The sequence below is a fragment of the Ylistrum balloti genome, unplaced genomic scaffold (genome assembly GCF_031769215.1).
Source record: "Ylistrum balloti isolate Yb309-2 unplaced genomic scaffold, AGI_CSIRO_Ybal_v1 Utg371140, whole genome shotgun sequence".
Classification (NCBI taxonomy): domain Eukaryota; kingdom Metazoa; phylum Mollusca; class Bivalvia; order Pectinida; family Pectinidae; genus Ylistrum; species Ylistrum balloti.
Window position 1 is genome coordinate 14,253 of NW_026782625.1, and position 26,761 is coordinate 41,013.

General features: G+C 34.4%; 1 protein-coding gene across 1 annotated transcript; it reads right to left on the reverse strand.

Moving 5' to 3' along the window:
- Positions 1-551: 551 nt before the first annotated feature.
- LOC132561032 (multiple epidermal growth factor-like domains protein 10) lies at positions 552-26,065 on the reverse strand (the record flags this gene model as incomplete). The annotated part of the gene is made up of 13 exons (XM_060225749.1): positions 25,984-26,065; positions 24,997-25,206; positions 22,335-22,568; positions 18,132-18,368; positions 16,901-17,119; positions 16,054-16,314; positions 12,303-12,437; positions 11,528-11,662; positions 10,745-10,879; positions 8,913-9,047; positions 7,009-7,073; positions 1,386-1,520; positions 552-686 (listed from the first exon to the last, which is right to left on the reverse strand). Coding segments are annotated over exons 1-13 (2,118 nt in total), but the record flags the coding sequence as incomplete, so codon positions are not given.
- Positions 26,066-26,761: the final 696 nt, after the last annotated feature.

Below are 26,761 nucleotides of genomic sequence, written 5' to 3' on the forward strand. Positions count from 1 at the left end.
ACGCAAGCAAAAATCAAACACTATAAACATCTGAGTAATGATAAAATCAGTTGAGTCCGTCTGTCCGACGTAAACTTTATCTACCTTGAGATTTGTCTCGGTAGGTGTTTTACACTTCCTTAACCAGGACTTTGATAGCAATGAACAGAGAACAATAACAAGTAACCGCATCTTAACCAAATCTTATTTCAAACAAATATTCTTTGAAACAACAGAAATTTAAGAATAAATCCCCTGTATAAGTATATAAAGAAGACAAGGTGTTCTGGAAGGGAAGTGTCTCCTGTTTCGTTGACGACAGCTACCATGTAAATCCTTGTCCATTCACGTAAAATGCATTACGATCCCCAATGAGAACAAGGTAAATAAAAATGAAACAGAAACCACCAGAAACACAAACGAGCATTGGAATCATCATTACAACCATACAATTCGAAAAAATCTTCATCGGTCTTCACATATCCAAATCCTGTGATGTAAGTTATTGCATAGTTCGTGAATTCAATTCATTAAAATATGAAAACATGTTCAAAAAGACTTTAATGCATTACCTTGATTGCATTTACTTCCCATCCAACCTTCCGTACATCCATGTATGGTGCATGTCCCACTCCTCCTGTCACAGTCAGAGTAGGCACAGTGACAGGTCTGGTTACAGTCTCGTCCAAATGAATTGCTGCCACATTCTATATACGAAGCAGAAGACAGAAGATGATCATGTGACATATATTTACATTTATTTGAATTATTGCTGTTGTAGTTTTAAGTAAAAACTTGCAATAAATTGCACAAACAGTTCATTATTTTCATTCCATATATCCCTAGGCAATACTGTTTGAACGATATTTGACAATTGAAAACAAAAACAATAAGCAACTAACAAACTAAGAGGTCAAAGAACAGCATAATATTTTCATGCAGAATTTTTATCATCAGTTGTCGATACCATTCGATACCTTCATGCCTTACAAATTAGTGATAAATATTGTTTAGATAAAACGGTATCACTTTAGTGTCAGTCCAGTTGCATGTACCAAGTTCCTGTCTATAAAGTTAACGGATTTCGGGTCAAGATGTTATCAATGTATTAATTATTGAAATCTTATGAAAGTTGTACCTGCCCTTTAAAGATCCCTTTTCTTTTTGTAGGGACTTTCGTTCGACTAAAAAAATACTATGGCACTTAATATATCACGATCGTGCTATAACCACCATTCAGGGATATCCAAATGACTAAGGCACATCCAACGACAAGTAATTAAACAAGATTATCCCTTTGCGATTCCAGAAACCTGAATTGTTTTTGCGTAGTTATTTGTACGGTTTGATTACTATAATGTCATTTTAATCTAAATGTTTGTTAACACAAATGATTTCTCTATTACCTTGACTGCAGGTACTCCCTGTCCAACCTTCAGTACATCCTGGTATACTACATACCCCACTCCTCCTGTCACAGTCAGAGTTAGCACAATGACAGGTTTTGTTACAGTCTCGTCCAAACATTTTGCCGGTACACGCTGTTACATAAAGTACACATAACAGAGAAATAAATAAAAAGTAAAACCTATATAACTGATGTATTGATCTTAATCATCAGGGAAATAATGATATGTCAACCAACATAAAGTGATAAAAAATCAGCCAATCAGGTAAAGGCAGCCTCATTAAATGAGTGTGGAACTTGCCGTTAATCGAACTAGGCCAAAGAATTAAAGTGACAATATAGCGAAACTAGGAGAGATGCACACGAACATCGAACACACCTTACGTATTGCATATTACGTACCAGTAGAAAATGTTGACACCATCAGACCTTAATATGTTAAAACTGTCAAAATAGCACATGTCATTACCGATATCCAAAGTGTATCATCACGTCTAAATTACTGATAAGAACCGAATATTTATTAGCATGGATCTTACAACAAAAATTGAATACATTGAAGTAACAGATATTGAACTTCATTTTTGCTTCATCAGTGTAAAGCAATAGTGAAAAGATGGATATTTGACACCGCTGAGATTTACTTGATGTTATAGTAAGTACCCTGATTGCACTTGTTTCCCATCCATCCCTCTGTGCACCCAGGTGAAGTGCAAATACCGTTCATCCTATCACAGCCAGAGATAGCACAATAACAGGTCTGGATACAGTCTCGCCCAAACATTTTGTCGGTACACGCTGTTACATAAAGTACACATAACAGAGAAATAAATAAAAAGTAAAACCTATATAACTGATGTATTGATCTTAATTATCAGGGAAATAACGATATGTCAACCAACATAAAGTGATAAAAAATCAGCCAATCAGGTCAAGGCAGCCTCATTAAATGAGTGTGGAACTTGCCGTTAATCGAACTAGGCCAAAGAATTAAAGTGACAAGTCCAAACAGTTCTTCAAAAGGATATCATGCGGAAAGCAGCATCCAGGAGTGATTAAAGAAACCAGCCAATCAGGTCACAGCAGCCTCACTGCACGGAACTCGCCGTTAATTTTGGACAAAGAATTATTTTAACAAGTGTACCAAACTAGTGTCATCACATTCCTACCAGTCCTTCAAACGATATCATGCGGAAAGCAGTATGAGGACGAACGGAAGTACGTACGGACGTAACCGATTTGAATTTTTCGTTGTTGGGCAGGAGATAGAAATAGCGAAACTAGGAGAGATGCACACGAACATCGAACACACCTTACGTATTACATATTACGTACCAGTAGAAAATGTTGACACCATAAGACCTTGATATGTTAAAACTGTCAAAACAGCACATGTATTAAAGAATGCTGTTTACCTTTGAGTCTTTTCTATAATTCTAAAGACAGCGTTTAGCTTAATAGGAAGTGTGGTTTACTCTTTTGATGCATAGGAAATGTCAAAACGTAGATGTATAGAAAATGTCAAAACTTACTCCAAGGTTTAATTCGTTAAACCTCGATGCAAGATATTAATACTATCTTCTCTAAATTACACTGTGAAATGTCATTTTGACAAAACATTTCATCTCTAAACGATATTTTTAAAATAATTTCTAACAACATCAATACGATGTAGCAAAATTAGGAAACTTATACTTCTAACTTACGTTACTTTAAAAGCAATCAATTTATCTGATTTTAACTAGTTGATGATTGATAATTTTCAAAGTTACTAAGATCATAAAAATAGTTCAGAAAGTATGTGTAGGCTCTTGGTTATGTTTAAAACAAATTAAAATTTTACTTCATTTTATTTTCTTTATCGTAATAACTTTCGGCCCTTAACATCATTGAGGAATCCTAGAAGCAAACAACACCTGTATGATTTGGTTAAATTTATTGTTTTGTCCCAAGATATCTAACTCTAAAGTTGTATTAAAGAGTGTATTCAAGAGTATATACGATTTATGATAATGAATATATTTATGTTGTACATTGAAACTATTTATTTCATGTGTGTTATCATTTCATTGAAATTCTGTGTTACAATATGCGATAAAAATGGGAGCGAAATGTAAAAGAGTGGGATGGTTGCAGCTTAATCGAGTACACCCGAAAACAATCGGCGAAAACGGAACAGCAAATCGGCGAGGCGAATTTAGGTCACGTGAGAAAACAACAAAAAAAATACAAGGTCGAAAATTGGTAATGGAATTTGTTTGGCCCACCATCCCACTTTTTCGGTTATGATACACGTCCTTCCTAGTTATTTAGGCTCTATCTTTATGGCTATGTAACAACTATGAATTTGTGCATGTTATAATGTAGGTTTGTTATTTTATGCTCCATCGTTTTTGTTATATTTCATACTCCATCTATTTGGCTATATTAAAATTATGATATTGATTATGTTGTAAATATGTTTTGTATAACATGATTGATATTGTTGTTACCATGTTTACCATGTTATGCGTTATTTAATGAAATGACATTACTGGATACATTTCTTTTTTCTTGTTATTGGTATAATATATACCCAAAAGCATAACTCAAGTCTTCACTCAATTATCGGGATGTAAATTATAACATGGATTAAATACTTAATACTAAACAGTTGATTATTGGCTATTTACAATGCTAATGATGATAATAATTGTTTAATGATTATAAAAAAGTAGCTGGGTATGATTAAAATTAATTCAATTTTCACTTCACAAAGTATGAAGAAACATATTCCGAGATTTATCGCGTCTAATATATCATATCATTACATCATATCATGAAGGAAAATATTACTGAAAGCAAATTTCTAGATTTTTAAACTTTCTGGAATTCATAATTTCATCGGACTTAATTGCAGATGGCCTGATGGTCTGGTAAATATGGATATTACAATGTATACAAATCCTTTTTTGACGTTCAGCATTATAACATATATTTCAGTTCAAATAATGAACCTGCATAATTGACTGATCTGTATATGTCCTTCTAAATAAAAATATTTATTAATGTTTCCTTGTCAAAAAACCACTATGGCATACATAAATCAATCAACTTCCATGAGATGGTCTCGGTGTTCAAAGTAACAGCGAATATAACATGGAGGTTAAGAATGTTATTGCGCTTGCAGACAAGGCGTACAATAAATTGATCCTATCTGAAGACATTACATCGTTGCATTTCCTGTATACACAACGAACTAGACTGGCTTGATAAAGAACAACTCCCAACTTTACACTATTCAATCATTTCAAAGAGGAAACACTTACTAAACATGTGTCAGTATGATAATAACTCAAATTGCCTTCCTCCGTTTCCCTTAATGAGACAAACCATTCGGCCCCAGAGAGTCACACCAAACCTTTATACAAAATTTTGCAGCCGCCTCCCAGACGTCAAAATATAGACCGTTAGCATTGTTTGGCTCTATTTTACAGAACCAAATTTGTATTGAAAAGATGTTGTTCATATGTTTTTGTTCTACAATCGTCCTATTTTTTTTCCGTCCTAGAAGGCCAAAACATATCTACAAAATAGATTTCTAATCACCCAAGAGTATGTAAGACCAAATTGTAACAAAACCAAAGCATTCCTATGGAAGAAGGATTTTAAAGAATTTATTTTAATTGGCTTATTGGCCCAAAAAATATTCAACCAAACACCTGTCATTCCTTCAGTAAAAAAAAGAATTCTAAATAATTTGCTCTATTTCCCCATTTGAGTCTAGACTTTCCCGCCCGTTCGGGCTGAGTCTCAATTTGTACAAAATTTAGTCTCCTTCACCAAAGATGACAACCACCACGTGAGTCTTTTTCATTTCAAGGGTGTAAAAAGGGGTACTAAAACATAAGGCTTATTAGAGAGCATCAAACATATCCAACTTCAATCCATACGGATATATGATATTCCCCCAAATGTCCCTGTAATACCTGTGATGCATGTATGTTTCTATCTAAGCATGGAAAATCCCATTCATAATAGGGAAATATAAATCATTGCGCTTATCTTACAAACTGGAGGAAAACGGACCATATTTGTTTCATTATGGAAATTATCGAGGTAAACTGAACCTGTTTTTCCCTTTGTTTTTCAACTGAGATGATATATACGATGAACATGAGTCTTAAATTTCTTGTCTTTAAAACATAACATCATTAACATATTTGGAAAGGACACTGAAGGCCTTTGCAAGATAAATGCGGCCATGAGGTCGCTCAGTTTGCTTCCGTAGATATGTAAAAAAAAATCTTGGAAGATATTACTACTACACTGTACGAAGATCTTATACACCAGTAATTAGATGACAGTACTTATGTTTCAATTTTACATTATCTCTTCCTTTAATTGGACGTATTTTTTCAGGAAATTCCCTTCATAATAAACTCATGATAAAGGTTTGGTTAAACTAAACGTATGAACAACAAAACGTCGTTAAATGTAATTAAAAACACAGCCAATTAACCTTTCAAAAACAGTCTTGGACATGAAGGCGCTTCACAAGTGACACAGTTCGAATAGGATTCGAAGGTGAGATGTGCATTTTTCATTTTTGTGTTTTGATATCTATTTCCTGGAAAATGTATTTCGTGTCTGAAGAAAAGTTGATATATACAGATACATTGTGTTACGTTTCTTACCGTCCTCTCAGCTGACTTTTCAGAAACGTGCAGTTACTGCATTGAATATTGATAACGTTTTGACAGTTTTTGAATTCGTACGGTCAGATTGAAATACAACTCCTACTGATGGTTTTTAATCATAAACCCTTCCCATTTAAATAGAACGTTACAAAAAACAGCAAGAACATAATGATCATAATCTAAACTCAAATTCAATAAAACTAGAGTAAAACATGAACAGAAAAAAAAATTACATGAAGACTTCTGAAAAGGTAAAAAGAGAATAAAACCAGGGTTTTCGAAGAATAAGTGTCTTCTGCTTCATGGACGACACTCCACATATAAATCTTGGTCAATCCAAGCAGGTACTGTTACGTTCTCAAAGGACAACAAGGTATACCGCGATGTAATAAACAAGCAAACTTACAGGCATAAAACAAATCAAGCTTCTTATCGCATCAATAAATATTTCTCAATGAGATCACTATCACGGCCATAAAACTTCCCAATAAGTTACATCAACCTGCACCTTTTGAAACCCTGTGTTACGAGTTTGTCCGTCAGTTGACGACTTCTTGAAAATTATGATAGTAAGAACAAGCCTTTAAATATCGAATCAGTTGCGACAAGATGGAAACACACTAGGTTTGGGCGGCAGAAATGTTTAAATTAGAAATGGAAATCTCACAATAGGTTCGTGGAAAACTGTCAGTGTTGGTTTCAAGGAAAAGATCTACATCAGTAGCTGTCGTAGAGATTTTCTCTTTAGAATTACTTCAAGTAAAGAAAAATATGATTTTTTATTAGTGCAAGGTAGCACTGATGAAAAGAAATATCACTGAGAGCAACAGGGATTCGTTTTATAAGCCGTAAAGTCTTAAATAATTGACATGAATTATACAATTACAATTGTATACAATTGTTGAGCAATGTTTCCATGCACTCAATTACATGATTTATTACCTTGGCTACATGTGCTACCCATCCATCCTTCCCTACAGCCAGGTAAAGTACAGACACCGTTCGTCCTATTACAGTCAGAGTCAGCACAATGACATGTCTGGATACAGTCTCGGCCAAACATATAATTGGCACACTCTAAAAGGTAAACATTACACTGTTCATTTGAGGTTTCGTTGAATTAAAAAATAGTTTATTTATATTTCAATCATAACAAAACGTTTGCTTGTTTCTGCGTTTTATATAAAAAAAAATATTAACAACAAATACAAAATTGATAGAAGTCTATGTATTTAAAAGTCTGAGTCACATGAATAACACAATTACTTTTAACAACTTTCTTCACAATACCCTATTATATATTACTGACCGTAAAACCATATAGAGTTATAACAATTACAGAGCATTTACTACCGATGAAGGGAAGGTGTGAACGACACACTTACTATAGTATTGAACAAAGTATTGACACTATTGTATTGAAGTATTCAAATAATCGAGTCAAGTATACAACGACCTCTGTGATTGGTCGGGGGCGGAGTTTAGACAACCTGAATAGTTGATCTGACACCCAATTTGTTCCGGTAGGCGGAGTTAATGTACACTATCAGTTACATAACAATTACTAAGTAATCGCTGGAAAAATGTCCGACGACGGCAACAGTACGCAAAATTTTCTTCGACGAAATTATGTCCGATACGAACGATATGGGGAATCCTGTTTTTGTACAAGGCGATGTGGTTGTGATGGATAATTGTGGATTCCATCACCATAGACAGGGAGAGCGCATTTTAAGAAATATGCTGAAAGAATATGGCGTGTCCCTGGTTTTTCAGCCGCCTTATTCCCCGGAATACAACGTAACTGAATATGTATTCAATGTCATGAGACAGAGGCTTCGGGCAAATACCCGACTTGTGTCAGAATTTCTGGAACTTGCAGTAGTAAATGCTCTAGATATTCCGCCCAACCAACTTCAAAGTTTTTCACATGTTGCGGATATGTATAATTTTCGATGGAAAGATAAAAAATAAAATAAAAAATATATGGGACCACAGAATTCCTTTATTTTTTAATGCAGTATGAATTATCGGCATATATCAGGAGGTCCCAGGTAATTCGTAATTCTTTGTTACATATAGCCAACCCTCCCCCCCCCCCTTTCAAAAAATAAATAAATAAATAAATAAAACTAGTACAGAATGACTATATGACTATATTCACTGTTAAGATGTTATGAATTCTCCGGTCCCAGTGATCTAACCTGTTGATATATATTTTGTACGTAAATTAGTTTAGTACTGAGTAACTTTCGTTTTCTCGTTGTACCATCGATGGAAAAGCAAGGTATCATTGGGTGTAGAACGAAACAAATGGGACAACCCAATTAGGTCTGATCTGAAGCCACCTGTGACTCGGACTCTTCCAATTAACCTCTCGCGACAGTCGAGTGTTTGTAAAATGCCGATGTCTGCACAGTATTTTTTCACCTGGCTCCACCCACAATCGATCTAGACTTGGCTCTGCCAATCAGAGAGCTTGTTGCATAAATTTAAGGAATTCGATTGGTGAAGTACTTCAGTACAATACTATCAATACTTTGTTCAGTACTACAGTACTTGAAACGTTCACACCTTCCCTTCATCGGTAGTAAATATGTTAACAAACAGTCCCTCTCACAGCATATATGCTACGAGTAGAGGACTCGACTCATCATTTGTGAGTAAGTGTGAGAAAATTAAAGACACAATTTTATATCATACCAGCATATGTAATGTTTTCATTTTGTAAATAATACTTGTTTGTTAATGCTATCATCCAGGTTCCTCGAGTACAACAGACACTTACACTAACAATGATATGTGCTTATGATTTCGTCACTATAAAGTAAAAAATAAGAATCTACCTTGGTCACAAGAATTACCCATCCAGCCAGTAGAACATCCCAGGATAAGACACTCTCCCGTCATTTTGTGACAATCGGATGTGGCACAGTGGCAACTCTGACTACAGTTTTGTCCAAATTTACCTCGTTCACAGACTGAAAAAGTACATCGGTGATATGATATAAAAGTGTAATTAATTATTTGTATCTTGGTGAGATTTCTGATCTACTGCTGTCATACCTGAACGACATCTATTACGACACCTTCTTGTTCTGCAATACGATACTGCCATGCTTAACAGGGATAATGTAATTATGTTTACATCTGATACATCATAAAATGACAGGGAAACTTCCATTGCAAAACAAGGAAAGTTACCAATCTTTCTATATTTAAAGAAATGGACGCGCGGCTTCACCTGAGGGTTTTTATGTGAACAGAAAAAAATTCAAACAGTCGTTTCCACAAACATGGTTAGCCGATTTGAGGACCACGGTGTGGATGACCTTATTGACGCCGAGAAAATTTAAATCCATTAAGATAAACCTTTCAGGAGTACCTTTATAAATCTTCTGTTCATATTTTCCCCTAGTTTTATTGAATTTGAGTTTCGATTATGGTTATCGTAAACATTGGTATTTTCTTATTTTGACACAGCATGACAATGAAGGAATTCATGGGAACACGATACAGTGAGTTAAGAAACTTTAAAAAGAAAATATGCCAATGAACGATATTGATAGTTTTCAAATTCAAAGGAATGATTAGGATGTTAAAGGAGGCACCAATATGGCTTCCAGATTATGAGGAACGCTGGTGTAGTATTTACCGTAAAAAGGAATGAGGTAAAGGCCAAACAAAACAATTTCTATATAAGAAGAAAAGTGCTCCAAACCAATCAGGACATGTTCCTCAAAGCTGAAGATATTGAAAGAGATTTCGTTACTGGCTAGTTAGATTATGGTTCCCCTATGGTGTATAAACCACATCCTTTATTCAGAAATGAGAAGATGTTTAGTGAAACATCATAATATGTGTTTGGGGAGCTAGAATTAGATACAAAAAACAGATATAGAATATTAATAGTGCCATGAAACTTTAACGTAAACTTCTATTGGTAGACATATCGATAACATTCGGTCATGTGTCCCATAAATGTACTCGGATCAGTCAAATCTTGAAAGTTGTCCTGTGTTTTACACAAATTCTTATGTAGCAAAATTATTGAAATGTTCTGGACACATTCCTGATTGTAGCGTCGACCAATAGCAAAAGCCCAAAATCTAAAGACCATTGATATCTCGGGCGTAAAAACACATGAATACCATCATGACTTACAACAACGTTCTTGACAATACCAAATATATATAATTGATCCGTAAACCACATAGAGTTATAACAATAACAGAGCTTTCAGATATGTTAACAAACAGTCCCTCTCACAGTATAGGTACTCGCTCGCTTTCCTTCAATATAGCCATTCTTTAATCAAAGTGAGTTACTCCATCGACATGGCGAACGATATAATTTTGGGAAACCTGTGATATAATGAAACCGTTCAAAATATCTGACTGGGAGATGTCTGAGTCGACAGAATGCTTTCATTTGGTATATGATTCTCTACGTATCCTGACTTCATTATACGAGTAGAGGATTCGACTCGCCATTTATGAGTAAGTGTGAGAACAGTTTGGAGACGAAATTTTCTGTTAAACCACGATACATGATGTTTTAATTTTGTAAACAATGCACGTATGCTAATGTTATCTTCCAGGTTCCTCGAATACACCAGGCTCTTATAATTATAATGTTTAAGATTAACTCCCTTGTAAGTTATAAATGAAGAATCTACCTTGGTCACAAGAATTACCCATCCAGCCAGCAGAACATCCCGGAACAAGACAAGTTCCCGTCATTTGGTGACAGTCAGGTGAGGCACAATGACAACTCTTACTACAGTCTTGTCCAAATTTACCTCGCTCACAGGCTGTAAAATGATCATTGTTGATAATATATTCAAGGGATTGTTATTGATAATATGTATTTTGATGAGATTTTTTACCAAATGCCGCCATTCCTGAACGACATCTATCATGTACATGTAACTATCATTGTGTCTTTTGAAGGGGTTTTCTGTAAATAAATCTATGCTTGCTCCACATAAAACTGGACAATTAATCGAATTGAATGAGGTCATCCTCAAAAATAAATTATATAACCACAGTATAGGTACTCGCTCGCTTTCCTTCAATATAGCCATTCTTTAATCAAAGTGAGTTACTCCATCGACATGGCGAACGATATAATTTTGGGAAACCTGTGATATAATGAAACCGTTCAAAATATCTGACTGGGAGAGGTCTGAATCGACAGAATGCTTTGATTTGGTATATAATTCTCTACGTATCCTGACTTACTTCATTATACAAGTAGATGATTCGACTCGCCATTTATGAGTAAGTGTGAGAACAGTTTGGAGACGAAATTTTCTGTTAAACCACGATACATGATGTTTTAATTTTGTAAACAATGCACGTATGCTAATGTTATCTTCCAGGTTCCTCGAATACACCAGGCTCTTATAATTATAATGTTTAAGATTAACTCCCTTGTAAGTTATAAAAGAAGAATCTACCTTGGTCACAAGAATTACCCATCCAGCCAGCAGAACATCCCGGAACAAGACAAGTTCCCGTCATTTGGTGACAGTCAGGTGAGGCACAATGACAACTCTTACTACAGTCTTGTCCAAATTTACCTCGCTCACAGGCTGTAAAATGATCATTGTTGATAATATATTCAAGGGATTGTTATTGATAATATGTATTTTGATGAGATTTTTTACCAAATGCCGCCATTCCTGAACGACATCTATCATGTACATGTAACTATCATTGTGTCTTTTGAAGGGGTTTTCTGTAAATAAATCTATGCTTGCTCCACATAAAACTGGACAATTAATCGAATTGAATGAGGTCATCCTCAAAAATAAATTATATAACCACAGTATAGGTACTCGCTCGCTTTCCTTCAATATAGCCATTCTTTAATCAAAGTGAGTTACATCGACATGGCGAACGATATAATTTTGGGAAACCTGTGATATAATGAAACCGTTCAAAATATCTGAGTGGGAGAGGTCTGAATCGACAGAATGCTTTGATTTGGTATATAACTACGTATCCTGACTTACTTCATTATACAAGTAGATGATTCGACTCGCCATTTATGAGTAAGTGTGAGAACAGTTTGGAGACGAAATTTTCTGTTAAACCACGATACATGATGTTTTAATTTTGTAAACAATGCACGTATGCTAATTTATCTTCCAGGTTCCTCGAATACACCAGGCTCTTATAATTATAATGTTTAAGATTAACTCCCTTGTAAGTTATAAAAGAAGAATCTACCTTGGTCACAAGAATTACCCATCCAGCCAGCAGAACATCTCGGAACAAGACAAGTTCCCGTCATTTGGTTACAGTCAGATGAGGCACAGTGACAACTCTGACTACAGTCTTGTCCAAATTTACCTCGCTCACAGGCTGTAAAATCATCATTGTTGATATTATATTCAAGGGATTGTTATTGATAATATGTATTTTGATGAGATTTTTTATCAAATGCCGCCATTCCTGAACGACATCTATCATGTACATGTAACTATCGTTGTGTCTTTTGAAGGGGTTTTCTATAAATAAATCTATGCTTGCTCCACATAAAACTGGACAATTAATCGAATTGAATGAGGTCATCCTCAAAAATAAATTATATAATCAAACATCACACGTAAACCACGAAAACCATCATTACATGAAAATTATAAAACAAAATGCAAAATACGCCTTGGTTAAATAATACATAATGAAAAAGCAACCTATATCAAATTGTGGTGAAGATTTTCAAGCATTGCGCCACACAGTAGACAACTGCACTACGTCGCTTACATTTCCAGTGGACACTCATCCAGCAAAGTCTTACTATAATAAAACGTTACAAATATGTTTTATGTTGGTAAAAAACACAGATCTTCTACTCCGACGACGAATCTTTTCCTCTGAGTCACATCTAATAGTAAACAGCCTATATAAATAAAAACAGTTTAGAAGCAAGATACATATAAACTTGTGATAGTCATTGATACGAGTAGAGGACGTAGACTCGACTGACCATTTATGACCACTGTATGGGAACAGTAAAAAGAAGAAATTTTACAGTAAAGAAACATATTTGTTGCATTTCTAAATAATAAATGTACGTGTATGCTAATGTAATGTTTTTAATCAATCACAACTTTCCTCTTTTGCCAAAAAAAAAGCCGTGCTTACAAGGCACAATTTTACTACGGTTGATTTTTTTCATGTCATAATATTTTATCAGTGTAGTCCTTATTAATTATACATGCTGATGATATACCGCCTGTTCGACCTTGCTATGATTTGATGACGTTTTTCGTTTAAACAACACGTCATAGTTGTTTACATCAACCATATCACGGCTGTAAACATAAACAACTTTGAACTAGAATGTGTTGAAACAGATGACAGTTTCCATATATGCTACAAGTATATCAATATTTAACTTATCTCATTAGATTCGTGCTGCGTAGGTAATTAATCAATTTATAGTACCTTCTTCAAAACTCAGTACCGAAAATTCATGTGGACATTTACTAACGTTAAGCATACTGGAAACTTGTTTCAGCATTAGGTGAAAAAAATGATAAATTCCCCTATTGGAGCCCCTTCGAGTACTACTATCAACAACAGCAGTATATGATTTGAAATATGAACAAAAAGCAGTATCGTGAGTAGGAAACTAATCTCAATTCTTTCCAACGTGATTTATTTTTAATTAAAATTCCCGAGAAAGAATTATCAATGAAATCAAAGTCAATGTCGTCATTCTGTTCTTCTATCACGTGGGTTTGTTTTGCAGGTACTCTCATCTTACCAGAGGGTGCTGTATATGGGCTATATTATGAATATCACGTTCACTTGACTATGCTGAATGTATATTGTGTAATAAAACCTCCTTAAGCTACTTCTGTTGAGATTGGTATTATTGCGAAATCAATATTGCTTCGTTGATTGGCCAGTAGGAGTGAATTTAACTTTACATTTTAAGAAGCGCAAATGGAAAGTATACAATATTGATTGATAATGAAATCTTACCGGACATGTCGCATTTAGTGACTTACATATTGAACTTTGTTGTGACATAACTTTGTATGACAAGATACGAGAAGGAAAGGCATACAAAATTAATAAAGACTGGTTATTTATTTGACCTGTGAATTTTTGCGACCTATATATTGACCTTTGACATAACTTTCCCTGTTATAAGGCGTGCAAAGGAAAAGTTGTGTATAATAATGTTTGATATTGATGACTTATTTGACATATGACCTATGATGACCTATACATTGACCACTGACATAACCTTATTTATGCAATTTAAACTATATGATATTGATAAGTATTGATGACCAATACACACGTATAAATGTATTGGCTTCTATAATACCATTTTAAAACCCTTTAAAAGTTCAAAAATGCCTTAATTCCGGTAGTTTTCATACCATGTTTTTTTTTAGGGGGTGGGGGGTGGGGGGGGTGGGGGGTGGAGAAATGTTGATTTTGTATCACATATCACCTCTGTTTACATCATTCCTACACTCATTTTTATTGCCTTATTACTCTTCATATAATTATCAGTTTGTTGGGTTTTTTCCAAACACCTTTATTGGTGTACATAACTTCTAAAATTTCTTTTGCTATCAGATATGGAAATCTAAGAATTCGTTTTAACATTAACAAGCATTGCTGACCTTTGGTGACTTATCTATTGACCTAAAAATACACCTGCAGTGTAATCATATGTTGCATTAAGTTTGTTATGTCACCTTCAATTGCATACAGTTGTGGGGGTTTAACTGCCTTGCAATGACCACAATAAAGAATAGTTCCAGGATCATAGAGGTGGGTGTTAATTAGATATTTACAAAACGAAATAGCAGTCAGGAAAGAAATAATAAATTGATCACAGTATGTATCTGCATACTTATGTAATGATCACCCGATCTAACGCTAAGGTGATAACGAGTGTATAACCCTACATGATCCGCCTCAAAATGGCCTTAGCTGTTAACGGAGCGATGGAACCACCAAACACAACTTTAAAAAGACAAGTTAAACCGATTGGTAACTAATTCATTGTTTCATGAATAACGGAATAAACTCGTTTATTTTCAAAGGGGTTTGCAGATATTATGTGTCATTGTTGAATGTCGGTAAGTCATCCACTAAGTTTTGGACAGTCTGAAACAGTAGACGTAGACTTAAGATGAATTTAAAAGTAATAGAAAACACTGTTTAGTCTGTATCTGATCTGTATAATTACTGCACAAACTGGGAATTATTAAGCCATATGTGGATTCATCTCTCCATTCCCAACAAATAAATATGTAGTTATAGGATGCGGATCTTTACTTTTTTCACGATAAGACCCCCGGACTAACACACAAGGGACTAAGGATAACCTAGGTGGTCACTTCATAAGTCATATGTGTATAAGTTTCTCCGTTCCCACCAGATCACAGTAAAATTGCTTCCATGCTTTGACCTCCGCGCTAGGACCTATTGAATAAGGATGACCTAGGCTAAAAAGACATGCTGAAGATCTCAACTGTTTTGGAGTGTTGACCCTCTCCTCCCCCAATTCACTGAGGTGTCTAAAGTGACTTGTTTTTCACTGTTTACTGTCATTTTCGACAATCTAAGCGTCTCTCTGCTACGTCGACTTTGGAAGGTACCTGTACAATCGCCCACTACAAACTGATATGCCCGAACAAGAAAATAGCGGTGTTTAAAACAGATTGAAAGTTCGTGCACAACATTTTTAGACAAAAAAAAACACGGAGGCTGAAATTCGGATACTTTGATCTCTCAATTATATAAATGATGCAGTACGACTGGTATCAATGTATCAAGCTCATGCTTTTTACCGGTAATACAAACTGAAATTGACGTTAATAAAAAAAGAAAGATGAGGATCATCGAAGAATAATAAATAACTTGCACCTTTCACCTTATTTCTTTTCTGTTGTTTTCATGCACACGACAAAACACTTTACAGTTAAATTCAAAACAAAGTACAAACCTCCAAGTACCTGTACTTCGCATAGTTCAATGACTGCATTTGACTCCGAATAAAACGTGCGATTGAAGGGCTCGTAGTCAGCAGGACGTTTGTTGTAGAATATGACGTATCGACCTGAGACTGGACATGATAGTGACTGAATGTAGGAGGGCAGACCGGGTCCGTGGTCATGGTAACATAAAACGTCTCGACTCAGCGCTTGGGAGTTAGTATAGGAACTGTTTGATATATAGAGATAAAACCCGGACATTCGGAAGGGGTCTGAAACAGACTAAAGTGTCTAAAACAGATGCAAACAAAATAGGATATAGTTCAAGAAACATATTCCCTACATTGACGTTATGTATACAGTTACTTTATTGGTGTATACACGCACATATACATGCAATACATACATCCATAATAGGTGAACGTAGTTGTGTTAACACGTGATTATGAAGAATTCGTTGGAAACATGTTACATGAACAAAATTTAGTCAAACATAAGATTTTGATAAACAAATGAGAACGATTATCGTTTTAGTGTAGTAATCCAATCAAAGTGCTGCTATATTAATTATTCAATTAATCATTTATCAACATGTTTCAGAATAGATATTGTTATTTCAAATTTCTCTTTGAAGTTTCTTCTATCTATGCAACTGCAGATATAGCATATAATTCCATGTCAAATAGTTTTGGAGTAAACTATTGAATATTTTATAATGTAATGTTTAATGCAAGGTTGCACTGCCATATGGAACTAGAGAGATATTTGTATATATCTTGTGTAGTTACGACACATGCAAAAGGAGTAGTCACCCTATTTGATGTTCCAGTCGTTGGACTACATTGCTATACCACTTACAGTTTTGTCTGTATATTATATTAATAATCCCGATCCTTTTTTCTCCTCCAAGATCGACATACCACCAGGCCTCATCATGTCCTTCTGGGCATGTATGTGAACAGCTTCCGTGACGTCCTGCATCCGCGGTAATAACACCGTCAACAGCTATGTCTGATCTATAGACTCCATTTGTGGTACTCTGTCGGGTGTACTTATTATATGCCAGATTCCATTTATCTGCAACAAATGATAATTAATGAAAGTTTTACTCTTTCACATGGAATAGTGAAGATGGGATTGAAAAATCGGAAGTTTTCACAGAATTTGTTTCATTTGTTTTTAAAATTATAGTTAAAACCAAGGCTGGTACTCAAATGTATATTCATTTGAAAGATAGATTAAGTGGACCTTTTCACCTTTGACTTATAATTGATAATGGGTATGACCTATTTAAATTTAAATTAACAATATGTACACGCATCTTCCCTGTACACTATTTGTGTCAGTCGAGTTGATATATTATAAGATTTAGTGAATTCTCCGTTTCGAAAATCTAAGGCGCTTGATTTTTTATGAAATCAAAGCTTATATACAAACCAGCCGCAGAAGATTTCATCTTTCAAGCTTAAATGATAAACGTCATTTTTACCTTGATTCGCCAAGAAAACATGCCTACCACTCTTTCTTGTTGTGTAAACAGCAAGACGAGAATGATATCAATGTGTTGTATACTACACAACAAGAAAAAGTACAAAGCTCTAAAGTTTACTTTTTTTCTTTCCTTTAAAACTACCAAACATGGAAATCAATCGATATGTACAATTCTTTGAATAATTAAATGATGACATATGACGATGCAATAATCTAAATCAAATGTTTTAACAAGTAAGAAAAAAGTACAGAGTGTCATAAGAAATATGACTTCTGCAAAAGTTGATGCTTACAGGATATGGGACAGTACAAAACAAGCGGAGCAAAAAAAAGCATATAGGACTAAAATTAGGTATGACAGTCAGTGACACGTTAACAGATATTCGAATTCTGCATCTTAACATGTATTTGGCAGAAACCATTTTCTAATTAATTAGAACATATTATTAACATTCATCTAAATAAAAAATAAGTTCTTTAACTGTTTGTATGGACGAGCCATTTTTCAGTGTTCCTTTCAACTTTCACGAATAGGTGTATATTCAACAGTCGACAACTGAATTATGTGTAATAAAATCGTTCATTAAATTCAACTTACGCGGTCCTACCATACAGCTGCGTCCCGACCATCCGGATTGACATCCTCCACTACAGGCCCCTGTATCTATATCACAGGCTCTTCCCAAGTTACAGTGACATCGGAGACTGCATGATAGTCCCATCCAGCCAGCCTGACACCCGGTGACGTTACATTGCCCCGTGTCAGGGTTACACCCACCAGTCTGACAGTGACAGGTGTCACTACAGTTAAACCCAAACCTACCGGTGGGACATCCTAAAACAAATGAGTATATATTCATAGAATGGTAGTATTGAACTTTCCCAGATACAATGTATGCTTTAGGGAAAATGATAAAATAATGACTACCAACGGTATTTGTTTTAGTACATTAAACAACAGTATTGGATATCGTTATATTTCAAATCGATAAACAAGTACAATATTTGTTTGACATCAGAGAGATTATCCTTTTACGAACGATGAATTTCCTTTAATGAAAAGAACTGACGACATTAAATAAATACAATCGTTAAACTGGGTTACAGTATTCTACTCTGTACTACATATGCTGACACAGGTAGCTAATTTCTTCCTTTACATATCATATTTGTTCCTTATACATATTGCAAGAAAAGCATTATGCTGCTTAAATATATGTGAAATAAATGTTTGGTAAATGCCTTTATGGTATGTTGACAACTAGAGGGTAAAACAAAGATCACACTCAAAGAAACTGATTGATATATATTTCACATTTAGAAATAGACAAAACGATTAATCAAATATAAACTTTATTTATTTTACAACAATTGCGAAACAAGTTATGTCAACTTATACTAATTACTCTTGTTGGCCCGGACGTAAGCGCACGTAAGTAATAGACAAAGGTCATTTATGATCCTGTGAAACCCGGTGCTTAATTGATTTTTTTTCATTTTAAAAAACGTTGCTCAAATGTGACTTAATTGGTAATAAGGGCACTTAATTACCGTGACCTACTTTTCAACAATGGCATATTTTTTGTCATTTTTTTCTAATGAAGGTTTTGAAATATATCCTCAACTGACATTTAAGAGAAAAAAACACTAAAAAATATTTTTAGTTTGATAATTATTGCAATAATTATGAATTTGATCTCCCACTCGTCCCCCCTATAATAACTGAACAGCCTTGAGCTGACCTTCGCTTAATGTCATGTCATGCCATAAGGCCCAAAATGGCACTCCTCCTTTCCAAGATTCATTATAACCACATCGCCTCGTGCTACTTAATCAATCGCTTTACTTTGGGAAAACAATAATACTTGAACTGTCTAGATTGAACGAAATACACACAGTCAATACTTATACACGTGTACATCAACATATGAAGTCCAGTAATATATAAGAGGTGGAAAGGTGGATAGGGAGATACATTTAAAATTGAATGAATTAGCAGAATTAGACTCATGCAACTGAATTAGGCAAAGAATTTTGTTTAGTTTTTTTTTTTTTTTTTTTTTATTTATTTAATTTTTTCATTTTTTTTTTTTTTTTTATTGGGGTGGGTGGGTGGGGGGAGAGGGGAATGTTAAATGGAATGATTTGAAGAGAAATGAGTGTTTTCCTGAGGGAAAAAACCTAAATTACAATTATACAACTACAGTCGTAGTTCACTCACTACTGACACCAACAGAAGCCTTTACGTTACCCTGTAAAAATTAATATCGTACATTTTCAGGCTGATATGTGCACGTGTTATGGCATCGAACTGTACACCCAAAGGAGAAGTGTTTTTTATAATAATGCCATGCACAACAACCAGAAATTAAGGATACAAATCTGTTCATAAATAAAGTAATTGTAATGATATGTGTTTTTGTTAATCATTGAATGAGTGTGTATGATAAGGGCTTATAGAATAACCCTGACATCGACATTTGCTAAAGTGAATCTTTTCTTAGTATATGTATATTGTTAAATTCACCTGTGTGTGTATCGCGATGCCGATGAATAATCTTGGTATAAGGATAGATTTCGGTTTTACTTTCCAATAAGAAGTTTATCTTTTTTTCGATTGCACAGTGTTTTATTGCAAGTAGTAATGATTGAATAGGGACTTCGGGATTTTCTCAGTGCTGATGCATGTACGTGCACCATTTTGTGTGACAATGACTTATTTTTAAGGCAGATCAGTTTTCCTTGTTTAAGTATGTTTGCATCTTGCTGCGGGCCACATTCAAAAAACACTGCTGGTGGTGAAGTTAAAAACCGTGGACAACATAAGGTATATATATATATAACAAACTACTCATATGCTACTATTTATCAAGACAAGAGGCGAGTGTCTCTGTATCAATTAATACACGTCTATGACTGAATAAAAGAATGTTTAAAAACTGATGATGATTTTGATGCACGTGCACATTAGTATTCAACAGATCCAAACAAAATCAAGACATAGATCCTAAAGAAATATCTGATATTTCAATTTAGTGTCTGCATGATAGAAAACCTGGAAGATATTTACGATCGCACATCTGTGGGTACTGTGCGCGGCTCTATCACACTGATTCTATCGTGGTTGAAATAAATTTAGGAAGTACTTATGAATATGTATTGGATAAGGTTTATCTATTTTTCATCTATTATCACTTTGCGTTAAGTCACATGAAAGAAATGTGGAACAACATTAACATTTATGCAATATCTAGGTATTTTGTGAATTTAACGCTGAAATTATTCAGGTAGATACTGGAATTAAGATTTTTGGATGTGATCTGTGTATTGATATCACCATTGATTCCATTTTATTTTCGAAAAATAAACCCCGATGTTAATGTTTTCAAAAGGACGAACTCATTTGTTTATGCATCACTATTAATGTTGCTTTCAAGCATTTCACCTACAAAAAAAAATAATTTACTTCAAAGTCTTCATTTCATCCTTCCCCACCCAGTACAGGTCTATTACGTACTTATATAGTTGATACGTATGAATCCAACGTCATAGTGATGTTTTAAATTCATTATCACTTTGCGTTAAGTCACATGAATGAAATGTGGAACAACATTAACATCACACCAAATTTCTAACGTCTAAATGTATATTACCGGAGAGAGCATTGTTTAAACCATTCAATAATGTCAGTTACTCGTGCATATGTTTGGTACATCACAAACCAGAATCATATAGAGTAAGAGGTAAAAGTTCAATTCGCTATAGAATGCAGTTTATGTCAGTCTAATATTTTTTCTTTTTCGATTGGAAAATAAATTCATTTATATTTTGACGCGTGATTATGTTTTGTCGTGTGTTTATATTTTGACGTTTGTTTATATTTTGACGTGGGGTTATGTTTGACTTGTGGTTATGTTTTAACGTTTGGTTGTAATTTGACGTGTGTTTTAATTTGACGTCAGGATATATGTACTGTGATTTATCTGACAGTTTTCGATTGATTTCGTTCTTCCTATAGTCGGTTTGCAAGTTTAGTTTCAGCTGACATACAAAATAGTTTGATCTGAAGGACACGTTTTTCATTGTCTGACTTAAGCAGTATGTTAATAACTTCGATTAATCATTAGTTTGCAGGATAAGAAGGATTCATCTTAAATAAAGTTTGGTATATCCTTTGAATCATAAACTTAATACTTAATTTAGTAAATAATGAAGGTCTAAAGATGCTGTATGAATGAAACATAATATCTTTTAATCCAAAAGCTAAACTTATACAAAATAAAAATATCAGAATGTCAGAAAATGATTAATGGATAAAAAAAAGTTTAGTGAAATTAGCTTTCAGTTAATCATTTAGTCCAGAATACAGCTTCAGATGATTTATGGGCATTACATTTCAAAGAAACCAATTTTGCCAACCATATATATGCGCGCATATTCTCCTTAGTAAACATCGACTTCAAGTCGCATATAGTTTGAAACGCTCTAGCATAAAATAAATTGAATTACTTCGTTGATACTATCTTAAATTCAAAATTCAAAATCGGTTGAAATATGATATCTGTACCTTAATACCAAGTGCATGGAAACATATAGAATCTGTGATTGAAGCAGGAGTGAATTTCAAGAAATACGTGTAGTTTTACAGAAGCATATTGACGATCAATTTTCTTTTTTATTCTGTAAGTATTTTTATTTAAATATTGAAGAAAAGCACTAGTCTAGAAAAATCAAATTAAGATAAAACGTTAGGGTTACAGGAGAACATGAACAAAATGCACATCTGAACAATATAGCTTACCGTAAACTTGAACACCACATAACTCAATATATGCGTCTCCGTACGTTCTGTGGTTGTAGAACACGACGTATCTCCCATCAACGTGACACTGTCGTGACTGATTATACGTCGGTGTCCTCGAATCAGCGTCATGGTAACACAAATAGCCTAACTGTTCATTGATAGACCCATCAGACTGTGTCATAGCTGTGTTGTTTGTTACATAAAGACTGTAGCCTTTAAGACGAGCTGTTTCTGAAAAAAAATCATTTGGCGTGGTTAAATTAAAACAAAGTAGTCAATGAAGACATTTTCCCTAGATCTAATTAAAAATATGTATTTTTTTTCGACTAGATAACTTTTTTAATTGAGATTCAATTACATGTATATTTTTAATGTATTATAAATCAAACAAATGTCCATTTCCAATCACTTGCAATCTTTCCTTAGGAGCTTTGATGAAGTTTTGAAATTATCAATTTTCTCTTCCTCACGATTTCTATAACAGGGGAACCGTGATATGAGAAATCGCAAATCCGTGAAGTCAGCATCAGGGAATACATAGTGATGATGCCAGGCACTCAATCAGGTCATTATGAAGTAAATGATTGTTATAATTAGGATTTTAAGATAATGGTATATAAACTTTAGCATCATATACTCTCTCCTTCTATATTGTTATTGAAATCTTATCTTCATCTTTCACAGACTATAAGTATATTTATATGGTATTAGGTTACTGTGACCTTTGATAGGCATATCTGTTTTACCAATGCCAGTCCACAGCTCACATAATGCACCTGCACAGACGTGTGCACTTCCATATTACCTTCATTATCACTTTCGAACTGTTGAACAGATATACAATAAAATGTGGTATGTAAATATATATGTGACAGGCATGTACCACCATATTTGGAAGCTGTTTCGATATTGATATTATCGGCAATATAACCTTCGTATGTAGATATTTGTAGATTATATTTGATTTTTTCATATATAACTCTCTCCGAAAATATCAAATGGTTGATATGAATATGTATGTATCTTTCTGTGGCACGCGTGTGTATATGTAAAAGTGAGTAAGTGTTTGAGGGTGTGTATTTGTTGTGATACATAGTAACAAACAAGAATGATTTCAAAGACGTATCTTAGCTTAATTTTATAAATCAAAGGATAATAGGGAAATGAGAAATTAAGGGCGATACTCCAACCATAAGCAAACTGGACAGGGATTGGTGCAAGACCTACAATGTTTGGTGCTACCAAGGGACATATAATAAAGGTACCTTTAAACCATTACTGTGAGTTAATGCGTGATCAGTAACTGATAAAACCAAAAATGCTTGCCAAGTTAGGTATTATTATGAAGTTCCGTAGTTTCGATATTTCCGAGTGCTCATTATAATAAGTACGGCAGAAAACGACTATATCTTTACAGTGACTGATCTCTTATTTTCCATTTCTCTTTTCTACTGCACGCTAACATTGTGTAATCTTACTGTCAGGTATATCATATGACGTTAACATCATAATCCTGTAATGGCGACGGAGATCGGCCACTATGTTAGCATTTTAGCCTGTACAATGTCTTCTTTATTGCTGTCTGTCGGCCCTCTCTCCGGTTAAAATAAAACGTTACTGAACAGGTCTCGTGATCCAAAGTTACGATTCCAATTGGTAATCATCAAAAAGTATTCCATCGGTAACAAAGAATTTTGTAGATAACAACGGACATGCAAACTATAGAAACTGCTCGAAACCAATTATCCAAAAGTTTCTACACAGTCACTGAAGCTTTAAAACTGTTCTATACTTAAATGATGGACTCAGTCATGAAATAGGCGGTGGTAACTGTAAACAACTGCGTTGAAACAGGGAGTTTGTGGCTGGAACTGGGAATATTGGTTGTTGGATCTGGAATAATGTAGTGTCTCCCTAATCTACCCTCCTTAAAACACGACCGAATTACAAGAATGTTGTTCACTACATTATCGACTTAACAAAACGTATCGCTAACGATATTATAGGAACGACTGCAATAAGTCAAATCATTGTTCTTTCACAAAAAAAATATAAATACTGTTTCGTTACCTTGTAATTTGGTAATCTTTCTTTTGTTCATATTTTCCCATAGTCTTGTTTAATTTGAGTTCGGATATTGATTATGTTGACATGCTGATGTTTTTTGTTTATTCGAACTGTCACATTCATGACATCAAACATACATTTAAAAAATACCCTCTTTGCAGCTCAAAAATGAAGTACAGCAATATGTCTATGTATGTTCTTATTGAAATTCCTCAGTGCGATTTATCTTAGTGTCCATGTCACATTGATTTGATATTTTATATATTTTGTATTTCAATTTGGGTTATTATTGGAGTGTCGTATATTTTTTACTACTTCAGAAATAAAACTTTACGCAATGATCAACTGTTTTCTACATTTAGGAGTCTTAGATAATGGAGTTTCCGTTGTTTATGAATTAACAAAAGTGATTGGCCTAAAAATGTATCGTTTAATTCGTGCAATTATCTAAAGTTGAAAAAAATACAAAACAACAGTAAAACACTTACACTAGAAACCACCAACAGAGTTTCAAGTAAAGACCACCACATGTGAGCAGCAACTTTATACCTAGATGTAAACACAGACACGTGAATATAATGCGACAACTTACGACTACGTCTGTATGTGATGTTGATCGTCTGTATCCGGTAAATCTGTCCCAGGTCAACCTTCCACCAGGCTTGTTGGTGACCTGAACCTGTGTGGGAACAGTGTCCATCCGATACATCAACTCCGAGGACTCCATCAACGGCTCTATCGGCAGAATATTCAGCGATGTACGTTGAGCTTTGTGTAGCGGTTTGTTTTAAAGCCAAATCTTCTGAAATATAGTATATTGATAACATTATTTATAAGTACAGAACAATATCATAAAAGGTATTATTGAGAAGGAGAAATACGTGATTACCGAGGGGAAGCAAAGGTATGTTAATACTGACAATGAATCTGTTATGTGTTCAACTTCTTGTATTTTCCTGGTGAAGAAAGCAAACTGGCATATTGCTTCCGAGGAGTGTATTGTGGTAAGTTATAATTCGAGGAGGAAAACTGAAATGTAAATACCTGTGGGATGAGACTGTTATGTAACTACTTAAGTTTGGAGACTCATATGTTACTACTGAAAAGGGGGTTCTGATATGTTAAAACTGAGGTAAGGAAATCGGTAGATTACTACCGAATTGAGCATTCCGGTTTGTTACTACTGAGGAAAGCGGACAAGTATGTTATTACTGTGGCAGGGCAGGGAGACTGGAATGTTACTACTAAGGAAATGAGACAAGTCTGTAACTGCAGAGGTTCCGAGACTGGTTTATCACTACCGAGGAATGAGACCAGTATGTTACTAGTGAGGCTCTCGGAGACTTATTTGTTATTACTGGTGAAGGGAGACTAATAAGTATCAATGAGGTTTGGAGACTGGTATGTTTCTATTGAGGAAAACTGGTATGTTACATATGTACTACTGAATTAAAGAGGTATGTAACATGTAAAGGAAAGTTTACAATTAAAGATGCGATAAGTGAGGTTTGCTGAGATTAGACATTAGAGCTACGACAATGATCATCAGCCATACCTACGTGTATATACATTTACTTACTTGAAGCGCCAACAATGTATGGTCCAGAGCAAAGCAGAAAAAATATTAAATATCCACTTGTATCTATATTGACCAGTTCCATTACGTTCTTCAGGTAACCAGATAGTTATGACATAGACTCGTAACAACGTAACTTTTTCACACAAGGAAGTTTTATTTCTCACAATGCCTTTCATATAGTGACCAGGAAGACTACGTTATCAGTCAGGTACCCTTATCACATGTTTACACATTCAGAGCAATCAATTGCCATTTTGTACATATTACTGTAGTCCTGTTTGTAGATAGTTTCACCGTTATCTCTGTTCGTGCTTTTAATATCGCACAGTATACAACGATATATCATTTAACAAGTGTTAATGTCGGTAGATAGGTCTACTGATTGTAATATACGGTTACGTCAACATAGAAACTGTATATGATGTAGTTAAAATGCAGATTGCTGCTAATTATCATACATTGTAAATGTTTGAATGTGTCAAACGGGAGATTCTGCTAGATATATATGAAACATGATAATGCCACGTTTTCAATAGAGGATTACTTATAATAAGGTGCAGTCTTTCATTTCATAATTATTTTTGTTTTTATTTCAATTTCCAAAGGAAAGTTTTTCAAACGTCATGTTAAAGAATGGAAACAGTATGCGCGATTTTTTGCATAAACGTACTATGTTTCTATATGCTAAAATATGCATTGATTCTGATACCTATTCGCTGTGTCAAATATCAGAAGTACATGTAAATATATTATACATGTAAAAACTGTACCTAGTTTG